The sequence below is a fragment of the Dermacentor variabilis genome, chromosome 2 (assembly GCF_050947875.1).
Source record: "Dermacentor variabilis isolate Ectoservices chromosome 2, ASM5094787v1, whole genome shotgun sequence".
Classification (NCBI taxonomy): Eukaryota; Metazoa; Arthropoda; class Arachnida; order Ixodida; family Ixodidae; genus Dermacentor; species Dermacentor variabilis.
Window position 1 is genome coordinate 54,192,196 of NC_134569.1, and position 19,637 is coordinate 54,211,832.

At 47.4% G+C, this 19,637-nt stretch overlaps 1 protein-coding gene across 1 annotated transcript in view; it reads left to right on the top strand.

Moving 5' to 3' along the window:
• Positions 1-6,831, top strand: part of LOC142571870 (dimethylglycine dehydrogenase, mitochondrial-like) — a 40,787-nt gene extending 33,956 nt beyond the window's left edge. Inside the window, exons 14-16 of the mRNA XM_075680545.1 lie at positions 1,552-1,709; positions 3,830-4,024; positions 6,490-6,831. Coding sequence (XP_075536660.1) covers positions 1,552-1,709; positions 3,830-4,024; positions 6,490-6,693 — 557 coding nt within the window. The 3' untranslated portion in view covers positions 6,694-6,831. The remainder of the gene's footprint in view (positions 1-1,551; positions 1,710-3,829; positions 4,025-6,489) is intronic.
• Positions 6,832-19,637: the final 12,806 nt, after the last annotated feature.

Sequence of the window (19,637 nt, forward strand, 5' to 3'; positions counted from 1 at the left end):
GTCACCTGAAAGACGTGGGAAACCCAGCTTTCGTCTCAGAAACACGTACGCTTCGGAGGGCGCCTGAGTACCGGAGCTATCACGTGGTTGTCGCGGCCATACAGTCACTGACCAATACTGCCGTGTCGACAGCTATACGGATACTACCGCCGGCGGAACGTCGTTCGAGTTTCCCCGCCAGTGTGTGCGGGGCCTTCGGCTCCTTTCATCTATAGGAGACCACTGTAACATTCGCGGTGTTGGTCGCATTCTACGTTGTAATCTGCAGTTAAGATTGCCCCGCTTGCCGCGATATCTTCCTTTCTTTTGCCACTCTATGATTGGCTGCTTAGCGCTCAAAACACGCGTCGCTGAAAGAATAAACGTCATTGTTTACCTGGCGCTGCGCGGGTCGTCTGTTCCTTGGGCACTTCGTCCTGCCGCCCTCGGCGTCTATAGCCGTCGAGCACGTAACACCACCATGCCGACGCTGTTCACATCTACGTGACAAAAATACATGGGTTTCCTCAGGCTTTGTATGTTTCCGTCCTTTCCACTGTCCAGACGGCGAGTTTACATATATTAACGAGCTGCAAAATGATTTACAAAGTTTGGTACCCGCATAAATTGTCCGTAATCCGAGTGGTCTGTTTATCAACAAAGTCGGCCATAAGAGGGCACGGCTGTAATAACACTACGCTATTTGTGCCTCAAAGCCCACGCCGTACCTATCACAAAGAAACATCAGGCAATGACAACCACGTGATGCAGTTCTAGTGTGGCACCCACGAAACAGCATCTGGCGCTGCGCGAGATCCACACGATTCTGCAATCGGAAACGGGGGAGAAAAACCTGGTCGGAAACCGTCATAGAGCGATACAAACAACGCTGCCCTCTTCGCTTCTATTTTACAGCTCTTAGATACTTCATTCTGTAACTAAAGCTTTGTCCAAGCGAAATGCGTTGTTAAACAAGAAAACTGTCAGCGGGAAAACAAGGTTGCAGAAAAAAGTAATGAAGTAGAGAAAAAAGGAGCAAAGCCTGTTCTGCTGTCAATTGTTTCTACAGTTCTTTCTGCAGTTAAGTTTCAAGAGAGAGAGAGAGATGATGATGATGTATAGAAAGGCAGGAAAGTTAATCAGAGGCAGATCTGGTCGGCTACCCTTTTCAGGAGGAAGGGAATAAAATATGAAGAAAGAACAGGAGAATGGGAAGAGAAAAAGGAAAGAGAAATAATGAACTATAAACCGCATACACAATCCAGTGGTAGCAGGCAGTCTTCTATAAGTCTATCAAGTAGGTATGTATACCTTACAAACTTGAGCAGCGCAGATTCAGCCTTCCGCGCCGAGTTACTCAGTTTAGAGCACCAGCTTAAGCTTTCTGTTCTGATAGTGGACTATTGTCCAGTCTGTCATGCACGGCGCTCATCGGAGAGATGAAAAGAAGGTGTATAAATGTCTCGTCACACTTGAATGCGTTGCACGTGGGTGTTCGCTGCAGGAATGCAGAAATAGCGCCTAGGTTACCCACCCGAGTGACGTTCTACTTTTTTTTTTTTTGCGTTTTAGGTGAACTCGGATGGGAGCTCTATCACGACAGAAAGAACACCGCCGCACTGTACAACCAACTGCTCCGATTTGGCGAGCCCTATGACATCAAAGATTTCGGAACATACGCTCTGAACAGCTTACGCATCGAGAAAGGCTTCAGGCTTTGGGGTGCCGACGTAAGTAAACAGGCCAGTACATAGATGGGGCTTGTTGTGAATTTATTTATTTATTTATTTATTTATTTATTTATTTATTTATTTATTTATTAAAGACGAAGGTCCTTTTTGGCGAGTTGCCCCACTTTCCCGTGTGGGGTATTTGTTTCTAACCTCTTTCGTAGGTCGATCCCTGAGATAGTGCAGTCTAGATAAGTGCCACTGGGGCCACTAGTATGTGGTGCTGGGTATGCGGCACTGGGTGTGTCCATACCTCTGGGGCCACTGGATACGTCATGACATTGCGTATAATGGGGCCACTGGGGTCACTTGGTATGTGGTGACTATGATGATGATCACAAAAATTACGCCAGAACCGATGACTGTCGGCAGTAAAGCACTAGCATTGAATCAATATAGCGACGTTACGTATTGCCATCGCCAAAACGGGGTATGTACGAGGCGTGTATGAGGCGTGTACTGCAGTGGGACTCTTCTTTCGCGCTTCCCTGAGAATGCCCAGTGCCATCTAGCGCCGCCGCAGCGAAGCTTGCGCGTCGCCTCCAAATTGCACGGAGCGCCGGTGCGTGGCGTACGCTGAGAAACGCGTCAGCGGCAATCGGACTCCTCTCTCGCGCTTCTTTCTGGACGCGCTGCGTCATCCAGTGACACTGCCGAGGCACTCTGAGTCAAGAATCGTGGCACGGCGGTGCCTGCAAACACTGGGAATCGTTCCCTCGCTTGCCGTACACTCAGTGGCACATATTCAGTGACACAGGTTGGCGAGAGGTTCATTGAAAAGCGGCCCACACTCAGTGCTTTCATGGCGCAGCTCGCTAAAGTGTTGGCGTGAAAGGCTTTTATTGAAAAGCGGCACAAAGCCAGTGCATTTGCGGCGCAGCCTGCTAATGCGTCGGGTCGCTGTCCTCGAAGAACCCTTGTGACGTGGGCCCGATTCCGCTCAGTGTCGGAGAAATTTAATAGATCTTTTCCGTCATTGTAGAACGGCACATTCCCAGTGGCACATATATACCTAGTTACCCAAGTTGGCGTTAAATACGTCCATTGAAGAGCGGCACATACCTACTGGCGCATACCCAGTAGCACAAGTTGCCATCAAAAGAGGTTCATCGGAGACCTAACAGACCGAGTGGCACACACCTAGGACTTTAAGTCAGCGTCAAAGAGTTCCTTAGAGCAGCGGTTTACTTACTCAGTCCTTGAATGTGTAAAGAGCAGGGCGCAAAGATCAGGACAGAAGAAGAACACAAACGACAGGACCGGCGCCACTCACAACTAAGTTAATTTCCGCAACAAGCTTGCCTTATGTAGGAAATACAAGTTGTGACTCACAACTTGTGAGTGGCGCCGGTCCTGTCGTTTGTGTTCTTCTGTCCTGATCTTTGCGCCCTGCTCTTTACACATTCAAGCATGAACCAACTAGCCCAAGCTAGAGTTTTACTTACCCAGTCCCACGTCTACAGTATGACCCATGTCGGCGTGAAAGAGGTTCGGTGAAGAGTGGGACGTATGTACACATTGCCACATACTCAGTGACTCGATTTGGTCCGATGGTTGTTTTCGAACCCTGTTACGTCAGCACAGCAGCCCGATGCGCGGCCACTGGCTACCCAGTGACTCAGGTAGGCGGGAAAACGATCAGATACAAGCATACATAGACACAAACATACCTATACATAGATAGCCCCTGGAAAGCGCGTGAAATACCCAAAGAATGCTTACGCATTAAAATTCGGAAGGTGAATTAACGTCTTGGTGACGTCGATCAAACGTTGCAGTTCCAGCGCGCCTCTCGCAATAAATTATTTGCTTCATGCGCCCCGTTCTAGCCCCAAGGCTCGCTCAGGAAGACTGTATTTTATTGACGTCAACTAGAGGTTGAATCGCCTTCCATTTTCTTTCTTTTACTCGAGGCTAAAGAGAATTTGCTTGTATACAGGCCTCAAAGCAGCTTTAGCATATACGTTTGCGTTGTCGTTAGCAATTTTGAGTGCTCTTAATCTGTTTTGCGTCCCCCCTCCCATCTCTTTGTTTAACGGTTACCGCTGCCCAATCCTCCGCGCGTCTGTAGAGTTGCAATGTTTATGTATACGTTCTCGTGTTTTCAAACATGTTCATAGATGACTGTCGACACCAATCCATTTGAAGCCGGTCTCGGACCATTCGTCAAGATGAAGAAGGCCGCTGATTTCATAGGGAAGGCCGCTCTTCGGCAAATCCTGAGCGAAGGACTGTCGCGAAAGCTGGTTCACCTCGCCGTGTACGCCCCGGAAGTTGATCCAGAAGGCAACGAGTCCGTCTGGTGTTCAGACAAGGTAGGTGCATCGCAAGGAGAAGGCCATAATCAGCATTAACGAGATCCTTGCGCACAGGCGGACAGTTTTTATTCTTCCGAGGGGGGGAGGGCTTTCCGAACTCCATATGATATGTAACGCAGGAGACATGGCGGTCGTGCGAAGCTCTGTTTATTGCAAACCTCGTCTTCCTCCTCCGCCACTATTGCACCGTACCATTCTGTTGCGATTCGTCATATATATATATATATACGGCGTTGTATGAGTATATACAAGACCTCATAGTAGGAGACAGTTAACTTTCACAGCCTGAGTCCTCTCGGTGGTGTAATCGTCATTGTCGCACACTTGGCTATCACTAATACTGCTTCGCCTTTCCGGCGAAACTGTAGCCTCTCTCTCTCTCTCTCTTCTTTTTTTTTTTCTTTTTCTGTGAGTCCGACTATAAGCGCTTCTGCGCATGACTGCTGTTGATTATGATTTCGAGTGAATTCGGCTTGCCCTCATTTCGGTTACTGAGTGTATTACACAGTGTTCGCCAAATGTCATGCACCAAGAGTTACAAAAAGAGCAGTTGCGCTATTCGAAGAAAGCCTAGTGCATATTGTTTCCAGTACTGTGGAGTTGCCGCCAGTAATTTTTTCCTTACTGAGAATTAATTCGGTAATTGCAGTTAATTATCTAACTCGAGAAGTACTGTCCTAATTTTCAAAGTGTCAATGAGGCATTTGTACTCCAAAATATGCACCCCAAAATGACACCTAACTGCGGTATTTTCAGTGATGTACTAATAATTGCGTACAATTCTTTTCCGACTGGCAAAGAAACCTCACGAAGTATGAAAAATACCACGTGAGTGGCGCTCCCACCCGCATCATAAAGCAGCGCCGTCAAATAAGGTGATTGAAAGCAACTGCATTGCCTGTCGCAACCCGAAGAGACAGCGCATCACCTTGGTAATGGTACGGAAGGAGCACCAACAGCAGGTTTCGCGGCTTCGCATTCCTTCCTCTCATTTCTACGTCACACTTACTATCCGTCTCTCAAGGCCGACTGATCACATTGATAACAAAAGCACGTTGATAATGCGGCCGAAGCGCCGCTCTGACCACGCATGAAATGTGAAAAGCAATGTAATAGGCATAGAATGTTTCAAAATCCCGGCTTTGCTCGCGCCGCATCGAAAGAGTGCGCACGAAGCTATATTTCAGGTCAGATACAGCGCCTACACCCCCCCCCCCCCCGAAGCCTTGCGCGCGACGGAAGGCGGCGCGCTTCCTCCCCGCTTTCTTCCGTTGGGTGCGCGAGATTGAGCCGCGATCACCGACTCACCCTCGCACGCTTCCACTAGCGCATATAGCATACGGCGCGCGGCGACGATTTTATCACCGCTGGAATTTATACGGAACCTCGGGGCGACGCCGACGGCAGAAATACGCCTGCAGAAATGCGCCTGGAATGTCTATATAATTGCTATCCCAATGAAATCGCGGAGTCCCCTGGACGAAAGTGAACTCCCAAAAGCACGCCTAAAATGCTCGTTCGGAATCCCGTGCCTTCCAGGGGAGAACAGGAGCAGGAGCGCTGCCACCCAATGACACAAGAGCCCCATGGCAGCGTCGAGAGTACTCGAGAGGCTTGCTTAAACTTCGCACTGCATGCACTTGATCGCATAAAAATGAGAGTAGAACGGAAATAAGACGACTATATTGCATCAGATCGTTTTGTTTCGCTTGTGTTTTGCTTCAGCCTCGGTGCGCGAACAATGGCATCAGCAAATTGCAGCGATTGGATTGATGTTGAGACGAGCAAAGCTTGGGACACGTAGGATTGCATCCTGAGGAACCCATCACGTTCGCCGTCAAAATCACGGGGATTGGCGGCTCAAGCAAAGTGTTCCTCTTCTCGCCTAGGTGTCCGGAACATACGACAAACCTACAAGACAAAACACTTAAAACGAGGCTGTAGGAAAATGTGGACGCCGATTCAGTGCTGTCGTTGCTGATCGGCGACCACTGGCTAGAGCTTGAGTTCAATGTCCACCGCGGACCCCGAACACGTGTTTTAAAGCCAAGTGGCATCTGGAAGGCTAGGAAATCTTGCGACCACTCTCGCAGCTGTTTCTTAGACCGCAACGAGTGTTCCATTGGCGGAATAGAGGGTCGCGCTATCACTTCGCTACTGCTTTATCATCACTTATCGACGTCTCTGTTCCTCTTCTGCCGCAGGAATGCGCCATAAATAAATGGAGCAGAGTGGCAACCGTATGATTTGCTATGAACCTTATGACCTACTACCCGCTCCGCATCCGCCCTCTCCCCCACCCTTCAGACGAACACTTTTCTAGTCTTCGATATGAGTCATCCATATACAATGCGTACCGCCTTTCACTTAATTCCTACTGTCGCGTTTCCCAATCGCTCGTCCATGGCACTTCAATTTCGCCTTACGTACGACGCAACCAACCATTTGATGCCCTTTTGCAGGTAGTCGGGTACACGACCTCCGGATCTTACGGAGTCCAGTCCCAACAGAGCCTGGCAATGGCATATCTCCCAATGTACCTCGCAATTCCAGGAAGCGAGGTGCAGATAGAGCTGCTCGGGAAGCTCTGCTCGGCCACGGTCTTGCCGTCGGCACCCGTTGCCGTGCAAGTCAAGAGGAGGAAACCACCCAGAACAAGTAGCTGATTTGCAATGAATGACCCGCATACATCACTTCCCATGCTAATGCACGTACTCACGAAGATGTACACGATGAATAAACGGAGTTGGGCGGATTCATTTTCCTGAAAAAAACTAAGCCTATAGCCCATTAAAATATCGGCACAGCCAGGTCTAATCTATTGTCTCAAAAGTGCTGGATCGACGCATACATCACTCCCCATGTTAATGCACATGTTCACGAAGATTTACGCGATGAATAAACGGATATGCGTCGATTCACCTTTCTGAAAAACAAGCTAAGCCTATAGCCCATTAAGATGTCGGTACTGTCGGGCCTAATCACGTGTCTCCAAAGCGTTGGATCAACGCATACATAAATCCCCATGCTAATGCACTTACTCACGACGATGTACACGAGGAGTAAACGGAGTTGGGCAGATGTCCTTTCCTGTAAAAACCTAAGCCTATAGCCCGGCCATTAAATATTGGCACAGCCAGATTTAATCGATTGTCCCCAAAGCTCCGGATCAACGCATACATCATTCCCCACGCTAATGCACGTGCTTACGAAGATTTACGCGATGAATAAACGGATATGCGCCGATTCACTGTTCCGAAAAACAAGGTAAGCCCATTATTATGTCGGCACAACCAGGTCTAATCACGTGTCTCCAAAGCACTGGATCAACGCATACACCACTCCCCTTGCTAATGCACTTACGCACGAAGATGTACACGATGAATAAACGGAGGTGGGCAGATTCCCTTTCCTGAAAAAACCTAAGCTTATTGCCCGGCCATTAAAATGTCGGCACAGCCAGGTTTAATCGATTGCCGCCAAAGCTCTGGATCAACGCATACATCAGTCCCCATGCAAATGCACATGTTCAAGAAGATTTACGCGATGAATAAACTGATATGCGCTGATTCACTTTTCCGAAAAACAAGGTAAGCCTATAGCTCATTAAAATGTCGGCCTTGTCGGGCCTAATCACGTGTCTCCAAAGCGTTGGATCAACGCATACATCAATCCCCGTGCCAATGCACTTACTCACGAAGATGTACACGATGAATAAACGGAGTTGGGCAGATTTCCTTTTCTGAAAAAAAAAGCTAAACATATAGCCCATTGAAATATCGGTACAGCCAGGTCTAATCGATTGTCTCAGAAGTGCTAGATCAAAGCATACATCACTCCCCGTGTTAATGCACATGCTCACGAAGATTTACGCGATGAATAAACGGAGTTGGGCAGATTCCCTTTCCCGAAGAAAACCTAAGCCTATAGCCCATCAAAATATCGGCACAGCCAGGTCTAATCGATTGTCTCAAAAGTGCTGGATCAACGCATACATCACTCCCCGTGTTAATGCACTTGCTCACGAAGTTTTACGGAATGAATAAACGGAGTTGGGCAGATTCCCTTTCCTGAAAAAACCTAAGCCTATAGCCCGGCCATTAAAATATCGGCAATGCCAGGTTTAATCGATTGACTCCATAGCTCTCGATCAACGCATACGCCACTCCCCATGCTAATGCACATGTTCACGAAGATTTACGCGATGAATAAACGGATATGCGTCGAATTACCTTTTCGAAATACAAGGTAAGCCTCTAGCCAATTAAGATGTCGGCACTGTCGGGACTAATCACGTGTCTCCAAGGCGTTGGATCAACGCATACATCAATCCCCGTGATAATGCAGAGGCTCACGAAGATGTACTCGATGAATAAACGGATATGCGCCGATTCACTTTTCCGAAAAACAAGGTGAGCCTATAGCTCATTAAGATGTCGGCACAGCCTGGTCTAATCACGTGTCCCCATAGCGCACGATCAACGCATACATCACTTCCCATGCTAATGCACCTACTCACGAAGTTGTACTTGATCAATAAACGGAGCGTGGCAGATTTCCTTTTCTGAGAAACAAGTTAAACATATAGCCCATTCAATTGCGGTACAGCCAGGTCTAATCGATTGTCTCCAAAGTGCTGGATCAACGCACACATCATTCCCCGCGCTTATGCACGTGCTCACGAAGATTTACGCGATGAATAAACGGATATGCGCCGATTCACTTTTCCGAAAAACAAGGTAAGCCTATAGCCCATTATTGTGTCGGTACAGCCAGGTCTAATCACGTGTCTCCAAAGCGTCGGATCAATGCATACATCACTCCCCGTGCTAATGCACTTACGCACGAAGATGTACACGATGAATAAACGGAGCTGGGCGGCTTCCCTTTCGTGAAAAAAAGCTAAGCCTATAGCCCATTAAAATATCGGCACAGCCAGATCTAATCGATTGTCTCAAAAGTGCTGGATCAACTCATACATCACTCCCTGTGTTAATGCACATGCTCACGAAGATTTACGCGATGAATAAACGGAGTTGGGCAGATTCCCTTTCCTGAAAAAAACCTAAGCCTATAGCCCGGCCATTAAAATATCGGCAATGCCAGGTTTAATCGATTGACTCCAACACTCTGGATCAACGCATACATCACTCCCCATGCTAATGCACATGTTCACGAAGTAGTACTCGATGAATAAACGGATGTGCGTCGATTCACCTTTCCTTAAATCAAGGTAAGCCTATAGCCCATTAAGATGTCGGCACTGTCGGGCCTAATGACGTGTCTCCAAAGCGCTGGATGAACGCATACATCACTCCCCATGCTAATGCACTTACTCACGACGATGTACACGTTGAATATACGGAGTTGGGCAGATTGCCTTTCCTGAAAAAAACCTAAGCCTATAGTCCGGCCATTAAAATATTGGCACAGCCAGATTTAATCGATTGTCCCCAAAGCTCGGGATCAACGCATACATCATTTCCCACACTAATGCACCTGTTTACGAAGATTTACGAGATGAATAAACGGATATACGCCGATTCACTGTTCCGAAAAACAACGTAAGCCAATAACCCATTATGATGTCGGCACAACCAGGTCTAATCACGTGTCTCCAAAGCACTGGATCAACGCATACATCAATCCCCGTGCCAATGCACTTACTCACGAAGATGTACACGATGAATAAACGGAGTTGGGCAGATTTCCTTTTCTGAAAAAAAAAAGCTAAACATATGTCCCATTGAAATATCGGTACAGCCAGGTCTAATCGATTATCTCCAAAGTGCTGGATCAACGCACACATCATTCCCCGCGCTTATGCATGTGCTCACGAAGATATACGCGATGAATAAACGGATATGCGCCGATTCACTTTTCCGAAAAAGAAAGTAAGCCTATAGCCCATTATTGTGCCGGTACAGCCAGGTCTAATCACGTGTCTCCAAAGCGTCGGATCAATGCATACATCACTCCCCGTGCTAATGCACTTACGCACGAAGATGTACACGATGAATAAACGGAGCTGGGCGGATTCCCTTTCCTGAAAAAAAGCTAAGCCTATAGCCCATTAAAATATCGGCACAGCCAGGTCAAATCGATTCTCTCAAAAGTGCTAGATCAACGCATACATCACTCCCCGTGTTGATGCACATGCTCACGAAGATTTACGCGATGAATAAACGGAGTTGGGCAGATTGCCTTTCCTGAAAAAAACCTAAGCCTATAGCCCGGCCATTAAAATATTGGCACAGCCAGATTTAATCGATTGTCCCCAAAGCTCTGGATCAACGCATACATCATTTCCCACATTAATGCACGTGCTTACGAAGGTTTACGCGATGAATAAACGGATATGCGCCGATTCACTGTTCCGAAAAACAAGGTAAGCCAATAACCCATTATGATGTCGGCACAACCAGGTCTAATCACGTGTCTCCAAAGCACTGGATCAACGCATACATCAATCCCCGTGCGAATGCCCTTACTCACGAAGTTGTACACGATGAATAAACGGAGTTGTGCAGATTTCCTTTTCTGAAAAAAAAGCTAAACATATATCCCATTGAAATATCGGTACAGCCAGGTCTAATCGATTGTCTCCAAAGTGCTGGATCAACGCACACATCATTCCCCGCGCTTATGCACGTGCTCACGAAGATTTACGCGATGAATAAACGGATATGCGCCGATTCACTTTTCCGAAAAACAAGGTAAGCCATTATTATGTCGGTACAGCCAGGTCTAATCACGTGTCTCCAAAGCACTGCATCAACGCATACAGCACTCTCCATGCTATAGTGCATGTGCTCATGACGATTTACGCGATGAGTAGAGTTGGGCAGGTTCCCTTTCCTGCAAAACAAGGTAAGCCTATAGCCCATTAATATGTCGGCACAGCCAGGTCTAATCACGTGTCTCCATAGCGCAGGATCAACGCATACATCACTTCCCATGCTAATGGGCCTACTCACGAAGATGTGCTTGATGAATAAACGGAGTTGGGCAGATTCCCTCTTCTGAAAAAAAAAGCTAAACCTATAGCCCATTGAAATATCGGTACAGCCAGGTCTAATCGATTGTCTCCAAAGTGCTGGATCAACGCACACATCATTCCCCGCGCTTATGCACGTGCTCACGAAGATTTACGCGATGAATAAACGGATATGCGCCGATTCACTTTTCCGAAAAACAAAGTAAGCCCATTATTATTTCGGTACAGCCAGGTCTAATCACGTGTCTCCAAAGCACTGCATCAACGCATACAGCACTCTCCATGCTATAGTGCATGTGCTCATGACGATTTACGCGATGAGTAGAGTTGGGCGGGTTCCCTTTCCTGCAAAACAAGGTAAGCCTATAGCCCATTAATATGTCGGCACAGCCAGGTCTAATCACGTGTCTCCATAGCGCAGGATCAATGCAGACATCACTCCCCGTGCTAATGCACTTACGCACGAAAATGTACACGATGAATAAACGGAGCTGGGCGGATTCCCTTTCCTGAAAAAAAGCTAAGCCTATAGCCCATTAAAATATCGGCACAGCCAGGTCTAATTGATTCTCTCAAAAGTGCTGTATCGACGCATGCATGACTCCCCATGTTAATGCACATGCTCACGAAGATTTACGCGATGACTAAACGGAGTTGGGCAGATTCCCTTTCCTGAAAAAACCTGAGCCTATAGCCCGGCCATTAAAATATCGGCAATGCCAGGTTTAATCGATTGACTCCAATGCCCTGGATCAACGCATACATCACTCCCCATGCTAATGCACATGTTCACGAAGATTTACGCGATGAATAAACGGATATGCGTCGATTCACCTTTCCGAAAAACAAGGTAAGCCTATACCCCATTAAGATTTCGGCACTGTCGGGCCTAATCACGTGTCTCCAAAGCGTTGGATCAACGCATACATATCCCCGTGCTAATGCACGGGCTCACCAAGATGTACTCGATGAATAAACGGATGTGCGTCGATTCACCTTTCCTTAAAACAAGGTAAGCCTATAGCCCATTAAGATGTCGGCACTGTCGGGCCTACTGACGTGTCTCCAAAGCGCTGGATGAACGCACACATCACTCCCCATGCTAATGCACTTACTCACGACGATGTACACGTTGAATATACGGAGTTGGGCAGATTGCCTTTCCTGAAAAAAACCTAAGCCTATAGCCCGGCCATTAAAATATTGGCACAGCCAGATTTAATCGATTGTCCCCAAAGCTCTGGATCAACGCATACATCATTTCCCACACTAATGCACGTGCTTACGAAGATTTACGCGATGAATAAACGGATATGCGCCGATTCACTGTTCCAAAAAACAAGGTAAGCCAATAACCCATTATGATGTCGGCACAACCAGGTCTAATCACGTGTCTCCAAAGCACTGGATCAACGCATACATCACTCTCCATGCTAATGCATGCGCTCATGACGATTTACGCCTCGAGTAGACTTGGGCAGATTCCCTTTCCTGCAAAACAAAGTAAGCCTATAGCCCATTAATATGTCGGCACAGCCAGGTCTAATCACGTGTCCTCATAGCGCAGGATCAACACATACATCACTTCCCATGCTAATGCACCTACTCACGAAGATGTACTTGATGAATAAACGGAGTTGGGCAGATTCCCTTTTCTGAAAAGAAAGCTAAACCTATAGCCCGTTGAAATATCGGCACAGCCAGGTCTGATCGATTGTCTCCAAAGTGCTGGATCAACGCACACATCATTCCCCGCGCTTATGCACGTGCTCACGAATACTTACGCGATGAATAAACGGATATGCGCCGACTCACTTTTCCGAAAAGCAAGGTAAGCCTATAGCCCATTATTATGTCGGCACAGCCAGGTCTAATCACGTGTCCCCATTGCGCAGGATCAACACTTACATCACTTCCCATGCTAATGAACCTACTCACGAAGGTGTACTTGATGAATAAACGGAGTTGGGCAGATTCCCTTTCCTGAAAAAACCTAAGCCTATTGCCCTGCCATTAAAATGTTGGCACAGCCAGGTTTAATCGATTGACTCCAAAGCTCTGGATCAACGCATACATCAGCCCCGTGCTAATGCACGGGCTCACGAAAAATGTACTCGATGAATAAACGGATATGCGCCGATTCACTGTTCCGAAAAACAAGGTAGCCAATAACCCATTATGATGTCGGCGGCACAGCCAGGTCTAATCACGTGTCTTCAAAGCGTTGGATCAACGCATACATCACTCCCCGTGCTAATGCACTTACGCACGAAGATGTACACGATGAATAAACGGAGCTGGGCGGATTCCCTTTCCTGAAAAAAAGCTAAGCCTATAGCCCATTAAAATATCGGCACAGCCAGATCTAATCGATTGTCTCAAAAGTGCTAGATCAACGCATACATCATTCCCCGTGTTAATGCACATGCTCACGACGGTTTACGCGATGAATAAACGGAGTTGGGCAGATTCCCTTTCCTGAAAAAAACCTAAGCCTATAGCCCGGCCATTAAGATATCGGCAAAGCCAGGTTTAATCCATTGACTCCAAAGCTCTGGATCAACGCATACATCACTCCCCATGCTAATGCACATGTTCACGAAGATTTACGCGATGAATAAACGGATATGCGCCGATTCACTTTTCCGAAAAACAAGGTAAGCTTATAGCCCATTACTATGTCGGCACAGCCAGGTCTAATCACGTGTTTCCAAAGCGTCGGATCAACGCATACATCACTACCCGTGCTAATGCACTTACGCACGAAGATGTACACGATGAATAAACGGATTTGGGCAGATTCCCTTTCCTCAAAAAAAGGCTAAGCCTATAGCCCGGCCATTAAAATATCGGCACAGCCATGTCTAATCACTGGTATCCAAAGCGCTGGATCGACCCATACATCACTCGACATGCTAGTGCACATGCTCACGAAGATTTAATCGATCAATAAACTGATATGCGCAGATTCATTTTACCGAGAAAAGGTAAGTAAGTCTGTAGCCCATTAAAATGTCAGTACAGCCAAGTCTAATCATTTGTCTTCAAAACAGTGGCTCAACCCATTCATCACTCGACATGCTAATGCACGTTCTCACAGAGACGTACGCGGTGAATAAACGAATATGCTCAGATTGCCGTTTCCGAAAAAAAGGTAAGTCTGTAGCCCATTAAAGGGACACTAAAGGTTACTATTAAGTCAACGTAAACTGTTGAAATACCATCACAGAAACCTCGAAACGCTTGTTTCGTGCCAAGGAGAGACTTATTTTAAGAGAAAATGCGTTCTGAAGCGTCCGCGTACCTCTAGCGCAGTTCAAATCGCCCGCCCTCCCATCGAGGATCATCATGGTCTCATAGTGACGTTGCGCCATCGGTGAGTAGAACGGCGTCCGTAGACGGCGCTACGGCTTTTCTGCGCAAAACGCGAACGCGCGGCCAGAAACAGAGCCAAGACAGAGCCGACAGCGGAGCGAAAGCGGGAGTATGGTGGCTAGCGGAAGGAGAAACGAATTACGTCCCACATTACGTCCCACGGCACACGGAGAGTCCGCTTCCGTTAAACTATAGGCTGCGGCGAGCTCGCAGTGTGGTCGGCGTGGTCTGTGAGAAGCGACGAGCCTTTTCGCACTCGCAACAGGGCATAAAAATGTGCGAATCGACGCAAAACTCGGCCTAGAAACGTGCTTCGCCACAGCCAGGGCTCAATACGACCCAAGCTGGCACGACCCAGATGTCGTTTCCCGCACCGCCACCAGGCGCCGCTACTATACCTCAAAATCCAGCGCAAGACGCCCATAAGCTGGTACTTCATTCTATGACGCTAACTTCGACGCTCGTCGCAATGGACCCTGACACCTACAGATTGGCTCGCGATGGTGGGCTCAACTTCAGCGATTTGAGCACCGACGAGCGCGACCTGCTGCTGAGGGCTCGCACTGCCGGCGTCGTTGCGTACTACGACGGCGGCCTCGACACCGGCTCTCCGGAGCGGGAAAGCAACGAGGGCTTCCCGCGACATCACATGGACGTGGCATTTTCGCTGCTTGTTCCAAATGAAAGTTTCGCGAGCCAGCAGAACCCTCACAGCACGACGCGATAACGAAACTACTGAAACTCCAAAGCGTGCGCGGCGCAGAGTCGAGCGCGCAGAGTCGAGCGAAAACGAAACCTTTCGAACACTCATATTACTGAAGGGTAACGTCAAAATGTTATTTTTTCTTAGAATCGAATAGACGTAGACAAGTAGCATTTTCTTCCGTCTTATAATCGAATGAAATGATATTTTTAATACGAGTAGTTGAGTATTAGTAACACAAATTATGAGGAGTCCTTTCGTCATCGGACTAGTACCGGAATGTCGCTGGGGGCTCTCAAATCGTGTCATGCATTTACCTCAATTTCTCGGTTACTAAAGCTCTGTTCGCGATTATATTGACGCCTTAGACGTTCTAGAACATTGCTCTACCACTTTAACTTGAGTTTCTGGTAACCTTTAGTGTCCCTTTAAAGGGACCCTGAAACGCTTTTGACGATTTTATACAAACGTACTGAGTCGTCAGAGTAGGTCCTTCTGATCATTAATTGACACATCTAAGTGCTCTGCGTAAAGCGTGTAATTTATTATAAGGTTTTAAAAATGCACATCGCTGCCGATTGTAGCGCACTGCTCGGCGGAATTTTAAGCCGCCCCTACCCATATGACCAAAATCACCCATATGACGTCAGTGGGGCGAGCTATCCGATTGGCTGACCAGGGCACTTGATCGATAATTTTTCCAACTTTATGGTAAACAAATGATCTTCGTAATAGTTGGAATGTTAGTTAATTTGTTCTTATAAAAAGAAAGTAGCATAAAGAGAATGCACAAGAACAATTTTTCAGTACACTTCAGCACTTCCGGCACACAGCAAGTGTCGTCTGCTTGTGTTACAACGTACAACGACGAGAGCTCCGCGTTTAGAGTTGGTCTCAGTCTTTTCGCGAGCACTATGATTCGACTTTGTTGCCTTGTGGACTGCAAACGTAGCGACTGGCAATATGTCAAGCTGCGACATCGTGTCCCTCTGCAAGGCAGCGTACGAGCGCACTGGCTGCTGCGCATCGGACTGCCGCTATACGATCGGTGCCAGGATTTGCGCGTTTGTGGCCGTCACTTTACACCGGAAGATTACTAACGCAATAGCGTTTCGCGAGTCCCGTATTAGGGCAAATATAAGCGCAAGGGGACAGGGTCTGGCCGCTTGACTGTGCCGTAACGGGATGAGCCGAGATGAGCAGAAGGGCAAATGTGAATGGTCTGCACGGTGCAGCCACCTGGTGGCATAGAGCTCAACCATACACAGTAGCAGCAACGAAGCGTATTCTTCTTTGCTGCTGGTGCGTATTTTTCGCAGGAGTGTAATCATCAACACGTTGTTTTTATAAATGTTTAAAATGTTTTACACTTGGTTACAGCAATATTAGCGCTTTGTTTGGCTGGTTAAGCGCTGCGCCAACAAGTGTCTGGACCGTGCAGACCGATCAGGCCGCTCACGTACGTCTACGCCAAAGTTCCTTCAACAGCTTGAGTTCATGCCTCCAGTCATTTGCCGAAATGACCAGCTTGCCTGTGGTTAACGAAATACCAGACACGTTCGGCGCTACGACAGAATGCTCGCAACGCACGCTGCTTCGATAGCTCTCGCTTGGGGTCGACAGCCAAGCGGCTAGCGGAGAGGTTTCGCGCGGGCGGGCTCCAAAACAACCGGAAGTGGACGATGTGACGTCGCATCGTGACGCAGGACCAGTGAAGGCGGAGCTTAGCTCCGCTCGCTCGGTGAACGAGTTGAGGAGGAAAAGCGTGGCTGGGGAGGAGGGTAACTTCTAATCGCTTGTAGCTCCATTAATACGTAACGCTTCACTTAAATTGTGGTGCGAATGTTCTACTTAAGCTGTACCCTACGCGTCTACAAAATTTGTCCGAACCGTTTCAGGGGCCCTTTAAGATGTCGGCACAGCGAGGTCTAATCACTTGTCTCCAAAGCGCTGGATCAACACATACATCGCTCATCATGCTAATGCCCGTGCTCACGAATATTTACGCGATGAATAAATGGATATGTGCAGATTTTCTTTTCCAAAAAATCAATTTGTCTTGTTTGTTTAAAATCTGTAGTGGTCGTTTTTAGACTTCCGTTGCTTTCGATATACCTGTGCGTCGTACATTGACTCTGGTATCCCCCCCTTTTGCTATGACACTAGCTTGATAAGGTACGGCATGAACCCAGCGGCAGGCGACTGTGTGACGACGCAGTGACGATGGAATAAGCTCAATGGAACGGCAAAAGCGGTATGACGACGATGGTGTGTCGACTATGGTAACGACTGGAATGATTATACTACGCTTTATTCGCTCTCTTTATAACATAGTGAGTACCGTGGTCACTCTAAGTACACAGCGCTTAGCGGGATTAGGATGGTGTAAAGACGACAGCGTGATGGCGATGGCATGATGATAATGGGATGATGAATAGTGTATGACGATGATGGCGTGACGACAACAGTATGTCGACAACCAAATGACGAAGCTGGAATAACGACGATGGTAATACCACAATTACACTGCGTGGACCAAGACCGAGCGAAATCGCGATCGAAAGTGAACGTGTAGCAGCGCTCGGTACAGATCAAGCTTCATTGTGATCGAAACTGTGCGTCATCATGCCATCGCTGTCACGCTGTCATAGTTATACCATCGTAATCCTAACAAGCACTGTGTGCTCAGAAGGACCACAGTATTCATCGTCACTGCGTCATCATACAGTCGTCTACCGCCATGCTAATGGAGTACCTTGTCAAACGATGTCATAGCACAGTGGGCCGATACCGGAGACGGTATATGACGCACAGGTATATCGAAAGCAATGGAAGTCTGAGAATTACTACATATTTTAAACAAACATGACTTCAGCATAATGGTGTGTGGCAGCATTGCTTGAATGCTAATCGCTTTACCATCAACAGCCATCGGGAGAAATGACTGGGTCTGGCTGTGCCAACATTCTAATGACCTATAGGCGTACCTTTCTTTTACAGCGCACCTCTTGGCGCCCATTCCTGCGGGGAGCGTCGGCGTAACCGAGCGAACGAGCAGAGCAATGATTGAAAGAGCGAACTCGGAGCGCAGCGGGGGATGAAAGACGGGAGGACGGTGTCGCGAAAGCGCGAGACGGAAAGCGTAGTGCGGCGACGATGGCTGCGAGGTGGCGCCAGAGTACCGTGCGTCGTCTGGGGTGTCTGTCAGCGGCAGCTGCTGTCAATCGCACCCACGCGTAACCCATGCGCTGGCTCTCGCGACCTCCAGATTAGCAAATCAGTCACGCCATGCTTCGCTCCGTTTGTAACCTGCCACACGAGACAGATTGTCCGCGTCAGTCAATACATCGCGAAATGAAAGCACGTATAGAGCTGCGCTCAAACTTCGCATTAGAGAGTATCGTAATCTTCGGTCAATTTTTTCTGGAAAATCAATCTGCATGTATCAGTCTATTCGTCGCGTAAATTGTCCTCAGCCCGTGCATTAGCAGAGGGAGTGATGTATGCACTGAACCAGCGTTTTCAAAAGAAGTGATTATACCAGGCTGTGCCAATATTCTAAGAGTCTGTAGGCTTACTAAAGCCCATCTGCACATATCCGTTTATTCTTGTAAATCGTTGTTAGCGCGTGCCTTGGCATGAGCTTTCTAGACAAGTGATGTGACCTGGCTGTACCGATAGTCTAATGGAATATAGGCTTCTCTTTCTTTTGGGAACGTTAATCTGCACATATTAGTTTATCCACGGTGTGAATTGGCACCGGCACGTGCATTAATTAGCAGGAGGGGTGATGTATGCGCTGAGCCAGCACTTTAGAAAGCGATAGGGCCCGATTGGGCCAGGCTGGGTTGACATTGTATTGGGCTACAGGCTTACCTTTACTCTTCGGGGAAAGCCAATCTGCGCATATTCATTCATTCATTGCATAAATATCCGTCAGCACATGCATTAGCACGAGTAATGCATGCGCTCAACCAGTGTTTTTGAGTTTAGTGAATGTGCCTGGCTGTGTCACCATCGTATGGGATATAGGCTTATCTTACTATTTTCAGGAAAGTGAATCTTTGCATGTCAGTTGATTATGTAGATCTGCATTAGCACGTGCATTAGCATGGAGAAGAATATATGTGCTGAATCAGCGCTTTTGAGAGAAGTGATTGGACCTGGCTATGTGACTATTCTAATGCAATATATAAACTTACCTTTTTTTTTTCTTTGGTTTAACCAATCTGCACATATCCATTTATTCATCGCATACAGAGCATGTGCATTAGCATGGCGAGTGAGGTATGCATTGAGCCAGCACTTTCGAGACAAGCGGTTGGACCTGGCAGTGCCGATATTTTAATGGGTTAAACATGTAAACAATGGGCTATACACATAAACTTTTCATGTATTTGAATCTTAAAAAGTATGAGTTGGCCCCGATCTAAAGGCTTCTTTTAAAAGTGAATAGAAGAGTCTGTTTAACTGCAACCACAGAGAGGAAGCAAGAATGAAAAGTACGTATTTTTTAAAATGAAGCAGATTTTAAA